The 17,904-nt window shown below is 36.0% G+C and overlaps 1 protein-coding gene across 2 annotated transcripts in view; it reads left to right on the top strand.

Annotated features, from left to right (window-relative positions):
* The first annotated feature begins 411 nt into the window (after nt 1-411).
* Nucleotides 412-17,904, top strand: part of LOC149071724 (uncharacterized) — a 36,429-nt gene continuing 18,936 nt past the window's right edge. Inside the window, exons 1-8 of one of the 2 annotated variants that reach the window (XM_089247865.1) lie at nt 412-440; nt 4,053-4,195; nt 8,256-8,425; nt 8,537-8,656; nt 10,719-10,842; nt 13,159-13,338; nt 15,231-15,326; nt 17,238-17,315. In XM_089247865.1, the coding sequence (XP_089103991.1) occupies nt 8,372-8,425; nt 8,537-8,656; nt 10,719-10,842; nt 13,159-13,338; nt 15,231-15,326; nt 17,238-17,315 (652 nt within the window). In that variant the 5' untranslated portion in view covers nt 412-440; nt 4,053-4,195; nt 8,256-8,371. Of the gene's footprint in view, nt 460-4,052; nt 4,196-8,255; nt 8,426-8,536; nt 8,657-10,718; nt 10,843-13,158; nt 13,339-15,230; nt 15,327-17,237; nt 17,316-17,904 lie in introns of both variants that reach the window. The other variant, XM_089247866.1, reaches the window with a different exon arrangement.

Raw genomic sequence — 17,904 nt, forward strand, 5'->3', positions numbered from 1 at the left:
GACAATTATTATCATTTTTTGATTTTTTTCATGCTATAAATTCACTATAGGGCCCGTGAAAAATCTAGTTCGGAGGCACGCCAAAGATCCCAGCCTAGGGGCCCTGCACCAAGATGCGGGGGCCATGGCTCAGTGTCTTTTTACAGCGAAAATGCCTCATAAAATATGGACCATATGGTCACCGGTATTATAGTTTTTTCCCCTACTCGCATTCATATAAGAAGAAGCATTTTTCATACCCCTCCTCACAGTGAAAAGTTTGAGACGCGACTATGTAGTCATGAACGTCGAATCAAAATGATTGTCTGGAATTCATTTATCTCAATGTAGATACAACCTTAACTTCAATTGGTTACGTCTTGCTCCTTCACGAAAATGAGTATATGTGGATACTTCTTTGCAACTTGTACTGGCTGGTAGAGGTTAAGGAATATGTCGAGGTAAGGTATTGAGTGTTAGGTGAGGGTTGAAGTAAACAATATTTATAACAATTTATTGCAATTATTATTATAAAATAATAAATGAGGCTTCCTAAAGCTCATATTAACGAAGGAAAAATGTGTATTGTTTTGTTTCGGAATTTTTAAAATTTGAAAACAATTTTGATTGTGACTTTTAACGGCCACATGATTGTTATTGAATTTCTCGATTGTTAAAATTGTTAACAAAAATATTTCTGTTGAAAGAAAATGCAGTTTGGAAATATTCTAACGTTAAAACTTCACTTGATAAAATTGTTGTTAAATTTGTTATGATTGAGAGGAATTGTTCGCATCAATCTTGGAATGTTGGTGAAACATATGAATGCGCATTGTATTATTGTTGTTATTAATTATTGTTTTAATTGTATGTGTTGAGCGTTGATTATGATGTGGGTTTTCTTTTAAAGTGCTTTTTTTGTCATATGGTGAGCCACATAGTTACTTTCGGGAGATTGGAAAATTACGAAAAGTGTAAAATATTGATGCTCATTGTTCTTTGGTTGAAATGTGATTCGCTGACCCATGCCTAACATCCTCAGATTGTTATACACGAACATCACGGTGCTCACTGAAAGGCACCTAAACAGTGCTCGATGATGCCAGAATTTTATAGTAGTCTACTCCCAATATGCCACCGTTTCATCGCAAAGATTTTGAGTAGGCCAAAACAGTCGCATGTCCCCCAGCGTCATCCTCTCTGGCATTAAAACACGGATGTTTTCTGTATTGCCCGGCATGTAACCCAAAAATATAGTGCAGAATCGGGTCTGGCGATAAAAAGAAATGTCACCAAACAGTGGGATAACATATATCAACTTAACAAATCCCATGCGACTGGAAAATTTATGCATTTTTTTTTCATTATGCTAACTGAAGATCCCCCCCTTTTCCTAGTAATTAATGAATATACAATGCATCCCAGGGTTGCATAAACTGGGAATTTTTCAGCCCAATGTTTTCTTCCCGTTGGCACCTCTGTCCTCCTGATGTATGGCCAGGGTGGGGAGTGATTGAGCAAATGCCCGCCATGCAGAAATCTGAGCCCTGTGTATGGCCACCTAAAATACTATGAATTCCAATCCTTTTGTAAAATTTCACCGATTCTGGGGAAAACGCTGGAATTTCATCCGATGTTGATGCGATCAGACATATTGCACCTCTTGTTTATGTGTGTATGTGGGGGAAGCCCCAATAAATGCCCCGATGCGAATGAACTTTGGAAAGTTGCACAATTATTGTGGGCTCAGCCAGAAAACAAATTATGTAGGGCTAATTGAATTAAACTTACTAATTTTAAAAAGTACAGAAAAAACGTACTCGTATTTCATCGTATTCACTTGACAGTGTTTGAATGTTTCACCATCATATGAACAGGATGTGCGCTATGGGAATAATTTCATTATTTAATAAGATACAGTGTGGAGCTTCTTATAACACACTCCTCGTTAGCGGACACTTCCTGTTAACAATCTTGAAGCCTGTGAAACAAGGGCTTCAATGTATTTTGTTGTTAATTGATGGACACTTCTCTATTTAGCGGACAATTTTGGACGAATGGATGTCCTTTATCAAGAAGTTCCACTATTAAATTATTTTTGTGATTCTACTGCTATTTGTCTATGTGCTGTATTCTTCCGCATTAGCTGGCATGCTGCCAAGGGACGCCACATTTTCAAATGCTAGGGGTCTGGGTTGTCCCTGGCATTGTTATCCGAGAATACAATTTTGAAGAGTAATTTCGCTCCTCTCAAACATTTCAAGGAATATTTTTGTACAGGAGGGGGTGGTATTTTTATTTTGATCAGCGAGTAATAACTCGAAAAAATTACCTAAAATTTAAAGTATTTTTACTCCCCAACGAAATTTGAGCGTAAAATTAAATTTTGATGTGTGAATCACACATCTAGACACGTATTGGCAAACACTGGTTCCCGGCATGCTGGGAAAAGATGTTTAATAAGGATCATAGTAAGCGTTCAGTAAATTCAATAGATATTTAATGATTTTCTCTCCAGAATATGTGACTCAAATTTCCCGGCATGCTTGTCTCCCTCGATGTTCGTTGGCTAATGCGGGGGAATAGGGATCGAGATGATCTCACACGTAGGGATTTTTAAAAAAAGGTAAAATCGAAGACATCGTTAATTCAAGTTTTAACTGCATCTCAGTGTTTCTCAACCTTTCTGAAAAAGAAGGAACAGTAAAATGTCCGAGATAGTTTGACGGACCACTTGTGTCCCATATTACGGAATATTCCTGTAATTTTCATTTTCTTTTTTTTTTTAATGATACATTATTTGAATTTGTAATATTTGCTAAAGTCATGAATACACCGCATTTTCATAATATAAAATATATGATAATTATGGCTAAAATTATACATAACTATTTAAAGTTTTGTCACCAATTTTATCTATTTTTTGGAATTTTAATTATGACGAATTCGAGATGTCCTGTATTTAACGGGTTATTGTTTAAGATCCCAGTTTTTACCGAATTTTATTTTTCCTCGGTGGTCATCAGATCGTTTGAATATTTTTTTTCATGAAATACATTTTTGTTTACAGCAGTTTGTAGTAACCCTTTATTTCCGCATCCTTCAGCAATTTTAGCAGTAATTAGCAAATTGCATTTAAAGCAATAAATTACAATTTTTGACAAAATTTAATGATATCTGATATTTAGGAATACAATTCTTGTGCTGAGGATCACAATTCTAGCTGACATATAGTGACCCTAAGTATGAAGGTATAATGTTTTATTTGAACCCATATAGATGTTAGTAATATCAAATACAACGGGTAAATAATTTTATCAAGGCTGCCTGCAGACGACCTACGCTATTGGTCCACGGACCATAGGTTGAGAAACACTTCCGTGTATCAATTGTTGAATATAAAAGATTGTAGTTTTGAGTAACGATGGCCTTTTTGTTATTTAAGAAGATCTGTGTATTGGCGGCAAAAGCCCAAAGCAGCCATTGGAACCTGAAATTTCTCGTTTAAAACATGAAATTCCAGTGTTGCTGTGAATTTACGATTACTTTTTCCGTCAACAAATGTAACCATTTCGTTTTTGTGTCGCAATGTTTAACAGACCTGCTAGTTTCGGAAAATACGTAATTGCCAAAAAGTTTTTCCAAATTTCTCGAATATAATTCGACGTTTTCAAAGATCATGTAAAAAGCATTATGGAAGAAAAACTTTCTATCGAATTCAGCGTTTATTAAAATTTCTTTTGTAAGTTTATTGCTCGAAAAAAATTCTGAAGTATTTTATGTATCGCTTTCATGCGAATGTTTTTTAACCTTGAAGCCGCAGGTCTGTCGAAATTTTAATATTCGTATTTATCTCGTCTTTGAAGAAAAACCTAAACTTTTTCAGTTCTAACGAATTCCTTTTTTTTCTATGTTTGTTTTTCTTTTTATGCACCGTGATGTCACCATCGTCCTCAAGGAAATTTTTTGAGAGACGTCGCCATCCGTGCTAGTGTCCCGACTTGGTTACTTATATATAAAAAAAATAATATATCGAAGAATATTTTTGAAAATACATTGAAGTTTTTTTTAAGGCCACTCTCTCACGTTATTTGATGTGGCTATTTTGAGAACACCCTCCTGTGCATTCTGTGTGAGAGCATTGTGTTGATGATCCTGGATCGTTAATAGAATTTTATCGCCTGACAGGATTTCTATCGCTGGAAGACAACACAAGGTGAGCCAATTTCTTCTTAATAATAGTTCAATCGTTTTCAATAAGTTATTTTATGTAGAGCAAATGAGTCTTCTTTTATATTTTCTTGACTCTTCCCCCCAGAGCTTGGAGCCGAAACTTTTTTATGTGCGAATATTATATTGGTGTCTGAGGACAATATGAAATTTGGTACTGGTTGGCTATACAGGTGACCATCGGATTTTCTTTTTTTACAATCAGCATGACATAGCTGCTGATTTTCCCGGATTCCTACTCCATCTTCTGAACTCTCGAAAAAATTCTTATATCTCCTGAAAAAAAAATTTCCCAAAGAATTTACCTAGGAAAAAAAGATCATCGCTTTTGTTTTTTATTTTTAAAAATGATGTGTGTGAAACAAATTGTCGCCATTGCCTCAAATCACAAAAAATATTTTATTTCCGAAAGGTAAAAGACAATTCTCACCAAACAGCCAGCGGCAGTTAGGCGATTCAACATCTGAAAAGGATGAGATGACTTGTATTTACTGTGACCATATATGTTCTCTTTCTAGGTGGATGACATTTTTTGGATGTTGTAGAGATTCGATTTGGGAGTAGTAGTTCTCCAAAGTGTGTAACTATGGCATGATTTTAAGTGTTTTTGATGGTAGACTCGCATCAGGGTCGCAACTGAAAGATGAGCAGGCAGATCTAATGTCCTGAGCACTGGACCAGAGAGAGCATCAAATTCACCTTTTCATATCTGCGTCAACAATACACAGGGTTGCTGAAATTTTTGCTTGTCCCCTGGCTTACCAAACATTTAGTTGTGACCCTGTCTGGCGTTTCTATCAAGCTGTGGCCTGTCAAAACACTATGCCGATTGTAGGTCATCCCAGTAGCCAACCAGTGTATACAAAATTTTTCAGAATTGATGCAAGGGTTTTCATGAACATGCAGGCTTTTTTCAATTCCTGTAAAAGTCTTTAAAAAAAACAATTTTACAATTTGCCAATTGCTACCTGAACATGTAGCAAATGGAGTGATTTCTTGCTATATATATTTGGTGGTGGTGTAAGAACAGGTATGCCACATTTATTTTTATAAACTGTTCTCTTAGTTAATGTTGGTTATAGCACGAGGGTGGGGTGGCCTGTTCTCCAAACCTTTCACAAAATTCTGAATTTGAAAAATGGATCTGCCATGTCAAAATATGAATTGACGAAACCAAAAAATTCAAAAGGAAAGCGGTTTTTCGCACTTCAAGCCTCCCTAGATATATGGTTAGCTCAGAGCTTTAGATCTTGATCAGGACTGGACAAATCGAAAAATATTCAGGCTCCAACCCAATTTCTCAGCAGCCAAGCGTGGTATTTTGCTCAAGAGAAATGGTCCTAATGTTTTTTGTTTTTGCCATGTTAAAAGATGTAGCGTAATGAAGTCAGAAAATTTTGTGTTGCCTGTAGACTCTGATTTAAAGATTTTACTTCAATTTAGCAGCCATATTTAAGAAAATCTGTGTGTCAATACCTATTTTCTAGTCGCCAAGGTGACCTGGCTGACACTTGGGATTCGTCCAGCCCTGCTCTTGATAGATCTTTATCAATTGACTGATCACTTTTTTCAATGATTGGTGGTTGACCTTCAAATTTACCTGAGCCTAAAAAAGCCTAATGGTCGATTGAAGTGGTGTATTTAGACTGAACAAGTTCAAGTAGAAAGTAGGCAAGACCACAAACTAGACGTACCTTTCCGAGCAATTGTCTTGAATACAAAACTATATCAATTCCTATCTGAATTGCCTCAGTTGGGTCTTGTCAAGCATTAAACTGAATTTGACCCAGTGTGGAAGGGATAGATACACATCTATCCAGTAAACCAGAAGAATCAAAAATGTGGTTTTACAAAAAAAAACTCTACATTTAGCAGTTTTCTGCAGTGACTTCCGCCAAGTTGCTACACCACCATTAAATTGGTTCTAGATAATACAGTGTTTTCGTAAATGTTTAAACATTTATGAAAACACAATTATTTACTTATGCGAGGATGAATTCAAGAAAGAAAATTTGGCAGCCCGTTCTTCTCGCAATACATGCAAGTGCATTAGTCGACTATGCTACAGAAGCAATGAACATCTTTCTTCAGAACGTATAGGCCTATATGCTGAATGGAACCACACAGTAGATTGTCAGATCTAAAACAACTAATAGCTTATATATACTGATATTTGTCATTAGATGGTGACGTACATGAAGAGGATGTCACTCTCCACTATTCCTACAAGAGTTGAGACAAAAATTGGATTGCGCTAAAATGAAATCAGGAAAAAAAAAATTTAACAGCCTCTGCGGGAAACAATCACTGTCCCCTTGCAATTCTGACGAGTGCTCCAAAACAATTATGCTACCTTGTGTGAATAGCAGAGAATGATATACACTCATGTCCATAAATTAAGGATAATGCCAGCTCCGGCAAATAAAGGTTCAGAAACAAAACAAGCATTACTTATTCATAAAGCCCATTTATTAAACAAAAGATAAATAACAAAAACGATGGTGTATGTATGATACCATCCATAAAAACTAAGATTTTTGCTCCCTGGAGCAATTGTAAAAAATATCTCCTTTACAAAAACTTACTATTACATGGTTGGTATGATGGTTAATACATTGTATGTCTCCCATGCGATGAAATACAGTCTGTACAACACCTAGGCATGCTGAGTATCAAATTATCGATCTGATCTTGGGGAAGATCACTCCACTCAGCAAGCAATGCTCTCCGAAGTTCCGGTACACATGTAGGAGGTAGTTGACGGGCTGCAACTCGTCGGCTAAGCATGTCCCACACATGCTCTATCGGATTCAAGTCAGGTGAGAATGCTGACCATTCCATACGGGTTATATCCTCAGATTCAAGGCATTCGTTTACGATATTTGCTCGGTGAGGACGGGCGTTGTCATCCATAAACACAAATTCTGCGCCCATGGCACCCCTAAACAAACGTACATGTTGTTCCAGAATGATGTCCCGATAAATTTGGGCTTTCATGGTTCCGGTTTGAACATGCAGATCTGTTCTGGAACCCAGTATAATTCCCCCCCAAATGAGCAATGCTGCACCACCGTAACGGTGTCATTCAGTGATGTTGTCTTGGTGGTAACGGGTACCTCACGTTCTCCATATGAAAGTCCGACGTGAATCAGACTGCAAGCTAAACCTGGACTCGTCGAAAAACATCACACAAGCCACTGTGACGATGTCCACATTGCATGTTCTCTACTCCAGGCTAATCGCTGCCGACAGTGAGTTGCCGTGAGCGGAACACATCTGACAGCAGGCCTGCGAGCATATAGACCAATATCTCCCAAACGTCTGTACACGGTTTGCCTTGAAACTGTGATACCCGTGGCTGCAGATAGCTGACGAGACAGGTCGGATGCTGTGCTCCGTCTGCTTCTTTTAGCAGTTACTGCCAAATACCGGTCTTCATTCGGCGTTGTAACTCGGGGGCGACCTGTACTGTAACGTCTACTGACATTTCCGTTATCTTGGAATCGTTGCCAAAGCCTAGAGATGACACTTTGGCCAATTCCAACTTCCTCGGATACTTCCATCTGAGTACGCCCACATTCCAGGTGGCCGATAATTCTACCACGTAAAAAATTATCCACATGCGTCCTCTGTGTCATAACTATCCGCTTATGGCACTGAGCGCCTTACAGAACTCTTGTGAACAATTTTACTTCTTTGCAACCATTCCTTATATACCCATCTCTTACACTCTCGTCATTGTGACATACTATCGGCATCATCTGGTGGCTTCCTGAAATTTGCATATCATTCTTGCAGATGTGTGTGTGAATTCTACAGGTGAAATTTTTACTTTCGATTTCGATTTCCGTGTGATTCTGAATTATCCTTAATTTATGGGCATGAGTGTATTTGAATAAAGTAGCCTATTTTCAGTGTATGCCATCATACAATAAATTCGTCACGTGTGACTCTTCGTCGCAGAGTCATTCTAATTCTTGATTTGTTAAATAATTTTATGCCCATTTAACAAGAATAATCTTTTCATAATTCCTTGTAAATTTCAGATTTGTTTTGTGGCCTGAGTCACAGGATTTTCGAAGCACGCCAATACCTATTACTGAGAGGGAAGAAGGTGGTTTTTTCTCATTTAATAAGTCTATTTCTTTTGAACTGCTAAGAAATGAGTTCCAGTTTTGACGACTGCTATTTCTACTACTATTCGACCTGCAACAGAGTAAGTGCATGAAAATGTATTCAGTGTAAATGCTATATGTATGTGCATACGAATGAACTGGATTAATAAATTTTATAAAATTTTTCAATTAATGTTCCTTCTTTTTAATAGGGTGATGAATGTCCATATCGCCACTGTGAAGCTGCTCTGGGTACTGAGACAGTGTGCTCATTATGGAAGGAAGGAATGTGCATGCGAATAAATTGTAAATTTCGGCACATGGAAAGTCGAGTAAGTAAGACGTATTACAAATAGATTTTACAAAATTGAATTTTTAGCATTTCTCCTGAATTTTAACTGCGATTTAAAAAAACTTACTTTTGGAAGAAAAAAATATATATATTCCCATAGAAACAGGGCTGGACAAATCCTAGCACCAGGTCACCATGGCGACTAAAAATTGGTATTCGCACCTAAAATTTTCTTTGTGTAGTTACTTAATTGCAGGCTGGGAGCAGCACAAAGCATACTTGCTAGCGTGAAAGAGGGTCACTATGACCTGAAAAGAATAAGAGAAGCATTATTTTAGATCTTTTTCTTCGGGTGTAATCTTTTTGATGCCTAGATTTCTTATGATTTGTCAAGCTCTGCTGTATAAATTGTCGCTATTGCTCCAAATCATGAGGAATTAATTATTCCATTTTGGTGGGGAAAAAACTTAATTTGCCAAAAGTCAAAATGTCAGTTTGGCGTCTCTACAATCAAACAGTCGAGTTCAGTTGTATATCGGATGATGGTACATCCTGTTGAATCTGACCTGTTTTTGGGACCCAATGGTGAATATTTGTGGGCATGATTGCGATGTGAGTAATTATAATAACAGGTAGTTTAACCCAGTGTTGGAAGATAATTGGCAATTTTGCATCCATTGGAGGTGCCACATTTTTCCGAAGGAGAGAAATCCCTGTTTTATTTTTCCAAATCCCTTTCATACTTGCTGCTGTCAGTTTTTGTATATTACTAGAAATCTCCATAATTCTCATTCTCCAAAGTTGACAATTATGGTATATTCTTGACGTCAATGTCACAAAAAACCTTTTCAGATTATCTGATATTTTGTGACTCATACACAGCATATACAGCACAATGAGCTTAACTTTATTATATAATTAATACTGTTGCAGTCAACAAAACAGACAAACACTAGTTGTTTGACCTGAGAAAAACTCTTCCAATTTTTCTCTGTGAAAAATGCTTGAATGATTTAAACCATAATTTTGCATTTGTTTGATACTAGAAAATCATTTATATACAATTGAATCCTGTTATAACGAAGGCCAAGAGACCCAAGTAATCATTTCATAATAACAAAATTTCGTTGTAAAGGATTTTCAGATTTTTACATAGTTCCTATGTAAACTACCTGGGGGTTAGAAAAGTGTTTGGTAAAATGAGATTTTCGCTGTAACAGTATTTGTTAAAACAGGATTCGACCGTATATAAAATATGTCCAGACTGATTCATCCTCTCCAAACTGAAACTGCCGAAGCTATAAATTTGGAATTTGGTCGGTAGTTTCATTTTATGATATAAAGACTCCCTAAGAAGGGTTTTTCTTTTTCTTTTCGAAATTCCACCCCTGGGGGGTCATATGTGGGTTTGAAGATTTGATAGAGAAATCACACTGAGCTGAAACCGCTGAAACTATAAATATGAAATTTTATCAGTAGTTTAATTTTGTAATATAGACTCACTAAAAAAACATTTTTCAAAATTCAACATCTAAGCAGTGGTGGTTTCACAGGGATGAGGGCAATCGGTAATTACTCCCTTCCCAGACGTGCAACTAATTGTGTTGTTTTTTTGCAATTCTGGGAGAAAAAATAAATGAGAACATGAAACCACACACAGTTTTAATGAAATATAAAATAGCAAAAAAAAAAATTCATAGAACAAATCATCTCAAAAAGTTGTTAAAAGCCCCCATTCCCCGGGATTACAAACTCCTGTCTGAAAAAAAAAATTACCTCCTCCCCCAAACAGTCTCTGGGACAACCCCTGCATCTAAGGGGAGTCATAAGTGAGGGTAGGGTTCAAAGGTTATATGGGGTAATCATCGCTGAGTCCAAACTGCTGAAGCTATAAATACAAAATTTGATCAGTATTATATTTTGTAATGTAGAGACTCATCAAGATGGGATTTCTGAAAATTCAACCTCGAAGATGTCATGAGGGGTTCAAATGTTATGTCGGGAAATCATTGCTAAACAATTTTCAGCTTATCAAATCCACGTGAGCAAAACCCCAGGTAACAACAGATAGTTATAAATATTTATTTATATTCCATTTCCAGATAAACCGTTCCACAATACCTTGCTACTGGGAAAGTCAGCCGACTGGATGTCTGAAACCACACTGTGTATTTCTCCATACAAAAGGACGAGGAAGTAACATAAAGTCATCTGATAGCAAAAATTGTAAGTAATTTTACGTTCCTCTAAGTTTCACTACTTCTAAATTTATGTGATGTGTTATACTGTGAAACACCTTTATGATGATGCTGGAGAGACGGGAGAAATGCATAGTTATTTAAGGAGTTATAGATGAAATATATCCACAGTATGAAAAATTCATTGGGACCAGAGAGACCCAAAGCAGAATATGCCAAAATCTGCAATGTACATTGCAGAACAATGAATGCTACTTCAGAACACTCTGGAAAAATTTTAAGGAAAGTTTAGAAAACACTATAATGGTGATTTTTACTGCAGAACATTCAGCAGAGGACTCGTTGCAGAACAATGTGAAACATTCTGCTTTTGAACCAGAGAGTAATACGAATGTTTTAACAACTGGATGTTCAACTGCGGGGCAGTTGAATTTTCTCTCTTTCCAAAATATATCTTCGCAACATCCAGTTGTTAAAACCTTCGTATGATAGCGGAAAGTAACGTCATCCTTGTGCAGAGAGTAATCTTATATATAAATGTGAAAGTATGTATGTATGTATGTATGTATGTATGTATGCTCTTTATACAAATCTACAGTTTTAGACCGATCATCGCCAGATTTTGCATATATACCAAACAGGACCGGGATTGAGCCGTAGGCTACTTTAAAAGTTCGTCAGAGCTGGGCAAATGCCCGAAATGGGCGAAAAACTGTCGGGCAACAATGGTTTTGGGGGCCTCAACAATCACTTTCGGAACGTTTACTTTGGTTACCGTGGTTCCCAACAATGCGTTTCAGACGTGAATATATGCCTTTACAATGGTTTGTCACACCTTTAATTCTGCCATTATAACAGTTTATTCCTTTATAACGGTTTGTCACGTTTCCAATCCTACCAGTAATTGAAGAAAACCCGGGAAGAGCGCCGGGTATTTCTGCTAGCCTATATACAGGGTATCCTGTAAGTGCTAATGTGGCCTTTATCTCATCAACCGCCCATAGTATAGGTATAGTTTCAATTTAGAAAATGCTTAAAGGCGTTTGAATAATATTCGCTGGACATGGGACGTCACTAATAGCAGAGAACAACAACTACGGTGACAAAACTGGGAATAAAAATGTTCAACACCAGCTGATGAACTCAATGCTTGCCTCAAATCATCAACACTCTGGCACGAAGTTAAAAAATTATCATTATCCACCAACATGCGAGTTCAACTGCAAAATGACTCAGCACTGCTATCATTTTTACATCAGTTGATCAAACTTGGCAATGGAAGAATTCCCGTAGACCGAAGAAGGACTGATTACTTTCCCAAATGGATTTTGCCAGTTGTTAAATTCAGTTCAAGAACTTGCAGACAAAGTCTTCCCAAACATTCAACAAAATCACCGAAACCATGAGTGGCTTTGTGAGTGGCGTTCCGGCATCGAAAAATGACAGTGTGAACAAGATCAACGAAAAAATCCTAAAAATTATTCCGGGACTCCACATCTTACAAATCGGTTGACACTGTCACAGACTCAGCGCAGACAGTTCTGTATCCTGCCGAATTTCTGAACTCTTTGGATATTCCGGGTGTGCCACCACACAATTAGACCCTCAAAGTCGGAGCACCTATAATGCTTTTAAGAAATTTGGACATACCGAGACTCTGCGTGAAGAAATTGCACAATTATATCATCGAAGCAACGATTCTAACTGGATGTGACAAAGAAAAAGAAGTCTTTATTCCACGTATCCCAATTATCACTGAAGAAATGCCATTCACTTTCAAGCGATTACAGTTCCCGATTCGTTTAGTTTTTGCCATGACAATCAACAAAGCGCAAGGCCAGTTGTTAGTAGTGGCAGGTATCAACCTACTTGAGCCCTGTTTTTCACACGGACACCTTTTCGTCGCCTGTTCGCGTGTTGGAAATCCCAAAAATTTGTACATCTACACACCAGATGGAAAAAGACAAAAATATTGTGTATCCACAAGCGATTGCCTGAAGTTTTTAATTACAATATTTAAAAATAAAAGTAATTTTTTCTTACTTGATGCAGAAATTTTTTTGATTAAGAAATAATTAATAAGCTATACATATATTAATTTTTTACGGGGCGGGCAACGTCGCCGGGTATCAGCTAGTATTTGTATATAGGTGATTGTTTTTTTTATAAAGGTTATCGTTGTATAGGATTTTCACTGTATCTGTTTTAAAAATTGTGTGATATATAGCATTACAGATACACTTGTTCGACTACCCTCTGATCTTGATACTTTTATTTTTGTATTTAAATTTTGAATACATTGCATATGTAATTATTAAATTAAATTTTCTGATTCTTTCTTCAGTTATGCATCAAACTTCCGCTCAAGCACAGACTATCCCACCAGTCTCAAAATCTCTTGTTGAGGATAACCCTAATGAAATCAGCTTATCCCCGTCATTTCCAGAGCCTATGAAAACTCCTCATTTAGGAACTCCTACAGTACCAGTAGAGCCTGTGGTTGTTTCTCTAAATGACAATGAAGGTGAGTCACAAAATTTTAATTTTTTTTTTTTTTTTCTCATCTGTACTCAGCTTGGGCTATACTTTGTTCAGTGTTTTTCTTTGTAATGAAAATTGCCCACTTCAGTCTGAAAATTTAGAATTTTATGTTAATTATTTTGAACATGATAGAATTCTCTTATAAGAAGATCAGTGAAAACATTAATTTGTATTAGTTTTTTTTAAATAATTTCTATCCAGAATGAATGCTTATTGTTTTATAAACTTTTATTTTGGTAATAATCTTAGCGAAAAATATGCTAGTTGGTGTTTTTAATGGTGTCAACACTGGTGAAGAGACCCAGGCAACATTGTCAATACTAAAAGTTGGTCAAGTTGCCTCTGAGCAAATAATTTTTTTTGTGCATAATGATGGCACAAATAAGACTGAATGGTTTAACATAAAATGGTCACACAATCTTCAAAACAGAAGGAGCCATGTTGGATAAAAATTTAACATGCTTGAGTTTGTCCAACACAAGGGTGTCACTGAGGACCTCAAGATACTCGTATAATTTTTGAATCTGTAGCAAGATGAGTAAAAACCTTCAATGGCATTTTGTAAAAAATGGAGTGCATGTCGCACCAGCAGTGGCCAAGCAAATGCTGGGGTCGGAAGTGTGCTATGAGCCCTCGTATACGCATGTTAAGCCTTTGTGGCTTTTACCCTTAGATAAGGTGGTAGAAGTCCTCTCAATACCTAGTCTAAGCTTCAACCCAAGTCAGGAAGCATATGGGAATTTTTTTCAAGGCATTTAAAGACATTCTTCAGGCAGTTGGACTGTTCCTTTTGCACCTTGTACAGATTAGTTTAGACAGCGGCATCTTCTGCATTCATGACAACACATTTTACAAAATACCAGTGACTGCATAGTTTGAAGCCTAACCATGTATTTAGTGCATATGTCTAGTACAGTGGGTCACAACCAAGTACCAGAAGAGCCAATGGCCACCAGAGATGCTGAAAAGATGGTTCTCGACTTGAATCGACTTCTATCACTGAATTTAACCTGCATTGGGCACATTAGTACTTGGGGGAGCAACCACCTGGGAACACTGTGTTGTTGGCATCATTTGTGTACCGGTGGTATAAGTATCAGAGAATTGAAGTTATGTAACAGTGGTGGCAACTATGTTACTGTTGATAATGTAGGGGGTATGCAATATGGAAATTTGTGCCCCAATCCTCACAAAAATTTATATACTCCTACGTATGTAAAGGTTAGATACCACACGCTGGTCTAATAGATAAAATGAGTGCCACTATCAGGAAACAAAACCAATCTATATATACAACAACAAAAAAACATTAATAAAGAGCTTGCAATCACTGGAAAAATTTTTGTTATGAAGGCCTTAGTTTTAAGTGCTATTTTTTTCCCTCCAATAAGTAATAAATCAGAAAATTCCTACTTCATCTGCATATCTGTAATTATCTTTTAGATCATCTTGTTCTAATATAAGCAAATGAACAGGACTTTTCAGTTATGAAAATTGGTTTTTGAGCTCGCAGCAATTGATTCTCTAAAACATTTTATGGCTTGAATTCAATTTTATTCAAGGTAATAGTAAATCTTTACTCAAATACAATCAATTAACTAATCTATATTTAAATATTCATACTTTATTTCTTCAGTTCTAAATTAAATTCAGTTATGAAGGCAGATTTCTCATGAAATTACTTTTTTAAGAATTAATGGGAAAAGTTTTAAAGTTTGAGTTTTTTGACTGCTTGAAGTGGGTCAAAACTGATTTTGACCAGTTCATTTAAAACAGATACAACCCTTTAAACAGCTAATCAGTGATATAATTTGTTTTATCAAGTTTTTAATGCAAACAAAAAAAAGTCTCTTGATTTTGCGTATTTAATTTTAGAATCTGATTCGGAGTCCTTGAGTAGCACACCAATAAAAGTGCCACCCAATTCGAAAGCGAAATCTGGCTATCAGAAGAGTTTATTCAGAGATACAGGTAAGTTTTATCAACTTGCCTTTGATATGTTTAGTTGTTTTGCACTTCAAGATTTCCCATCCATATACGAATTCATTAGAAGTGCCTGAGATGCTTCTGAAACTGATGCATCATGGAAGATTTGGAAACTTCCATGAGATTTGTATATGGAAAAACTGTGTGTGTGTAAATGGGTAATCTCGATGAGTTTTGAAAATTTGGACCACAAAAATAAGTTAAGTGAGAACGTTATAAGCAGGATCTACTGTATAACTGAGTGTAATACAAGATTAAATAACAATTTTTGTATGTTTCATTATACACTAGCCCTTTAATATAACCAAAGACTTTATCCTAAGTTCTAATATTATTTACTTTTTTTACAGCAGTTGCAATAAAAGGTGCAAAAGATCTGAATTTGTGTTATAACAAGGGGCTACAAAAACAATTAAAATTTTTGGAGACAACTCAATGTTCAGGCATGGGTATCATAGTATAATGCTTATCAAAATTGACCAGTTATAAAATCTGTGATAAATTATTAAAATTGTGTCAGATCACAGAACAGCTGTAGTATAATCCAGAGATTCCCTCAACGACTTTTTTCCCAGCGATAAATTGGCAATATTGGTGCGTTGTCGTTTTCTCTCTTCCCTTCTTTCCTTTCAAATGTCACCCCATAGAAGACGCTGGTTATAATATGCTTTTGTTGAAGCATTTTCCTTTCTCCCTTGCAAGTATATACCGTTTGGTTTATGTTTTTCACATTGGAGTGGGGATTGGGATATTTACTTTCCTAATTTCATTTTGGATATCACCTTTCAGGTGTACCTTTTTTGCTCACCATTATATCCATTATATCTTATATCTGGAGTTTTAATTTTCCATGTATTTATAGGCTATTGTGTTGTTTAAAAGAGATGCAAGTTTTTATTTTTTTAATCCTGAGCCTCAAAGCAGAATGTGCCAAAATGTGTGACGTATATTGCAGAACATCCAGTGCTGTTGCAGGACAATCTGGAAGAATTTTAAGAATAGTGTAGAAAAACGCTATTATGTATATGCAAATTTTTACCACAGAACATTTTCAGTCAGCTGAGAGCTTGTTGCAGAACATCGCAAAACATTCTGCTTTGGGGATCCTGAGTATTCATTGGGAAATCATGTTATATTGTTCTTCATTGCATGTTCCTTTATTTCCAATCTGATGTAGTATCTAGTCTAGGATGTTTTATTTTCAATCTAGATCCTGTATTTAGTCCAAAATGTTTCTTCATTTTTATCTGAATACCTTATGATGTTTTGACGTTTTACCCAGAAATATTTTATACATAACCAGAGAATATTTATTTTTAACCCAGAAATCACCAGAGAGTATTTTTTTACTCTAGGAATTATTTATAATCCAAATCTTAAGAGCTTCGGACATGAAAAAAATGTTACCAATCTCTGGATTACACTACAGCTGTTCCTCAGATCGCTTGATATTTATTGTTTAACTTACTTGAATTAATAAAGGGCTTATTTGAAACTGTAACTTGTAACTTGAAGGCAGTTGAAAATAGTTGCATTCAATCACTATACCGTATGCCCCCATATTAGCCGGCATGCTGGGAAACAGTGAGAGAGACCAACATGCCGGGAAATTTGAGTCACCAGTTCCAAAAAATTCTTAAATATCTAGACTTGAAGAATCGATTGAATTGACTGATTTGAACATCATCTGCAGTGAATTAAATTTCACTGCAGAACACGATATTGTAGTAGGAAAGCGATGAACATGATATGATCAAATGATATGAAAATATGTCAAATAAGGTTGTTTCTACTGTGGAGAGAGCTAAACTTTAGAATATGTACTCATATTTGATATTTCAATGAGTTTTTTCTTTCTGCTACTGACCATTAATTTTGTGAATTATTGATCTTCAGATGACTTTGGTATAAAAACTCTAGAACAGCTACGAATGGAAAAAATCCTCAAGGAATCTGAACATTTCTATAAATCTCGTATGTATATCTCTTATTTTCTATTTTAATATTTATGGATTACACCAGGGGTTCTCAAATTGTGTGCTGTCGACCTTTGTACTGTTCCACTGTGCCCTTGACAAAGGTTTTTCGAAGCGATTCTTTGTTAAACTGCTTTGGGAAGCTGCGAATAAGCGTTGGTTAGAGGAAGGTGCACCACAGGTGAAAAAGTTGAGAACCCCTGGATTATACAAGAAATTAAATGAATGATACACAAAAAGTTTACTTTATGATCAGTTTTTGTGATGACTCAAAATATTGGATTTTTTTTAAACGCATGTGTAAAATGTAATTATTTCTCAAGATCATGAAACAATTGAAATTTTTGTTGTAAATGTCTTACACTAGCGTCACAAATTACATCACTATATTCCCATATGTTTCATTCTATGATTCATGTATTCCATATGTGCCACATTGCTTATGTTTTGAAAAACATAATTTGGATATTTGCTGTACTTGCATCAATGCAGTGCCTACGTTAATTTTCGTTTTGAAAATGAAGAATCTTCAAGAAATTGAGTAAGCAAATTGTAGTATTACATTCAAATATCAACTAATGGAATAC

The sequence above is a fragment of the Pholcus phalangioides genome, unplaced genomic scaffold (genome assembly GCF_987345545.1).
Source record: "Pholcus phalangioides strain wild (caught in Gottingen) unplaced genomic scaffold, Ppha-v1.0 ptg000018l_1, whole genome shotgun sequence".
In the NCBI taxonomy this organism is placed as follows: domain Eukaryota; kingdom Metazoa; phylum Arthropoda; class Arachnida; order Araneae; family Pholcidae; genus Pholcus; species Pholcus phalangioides.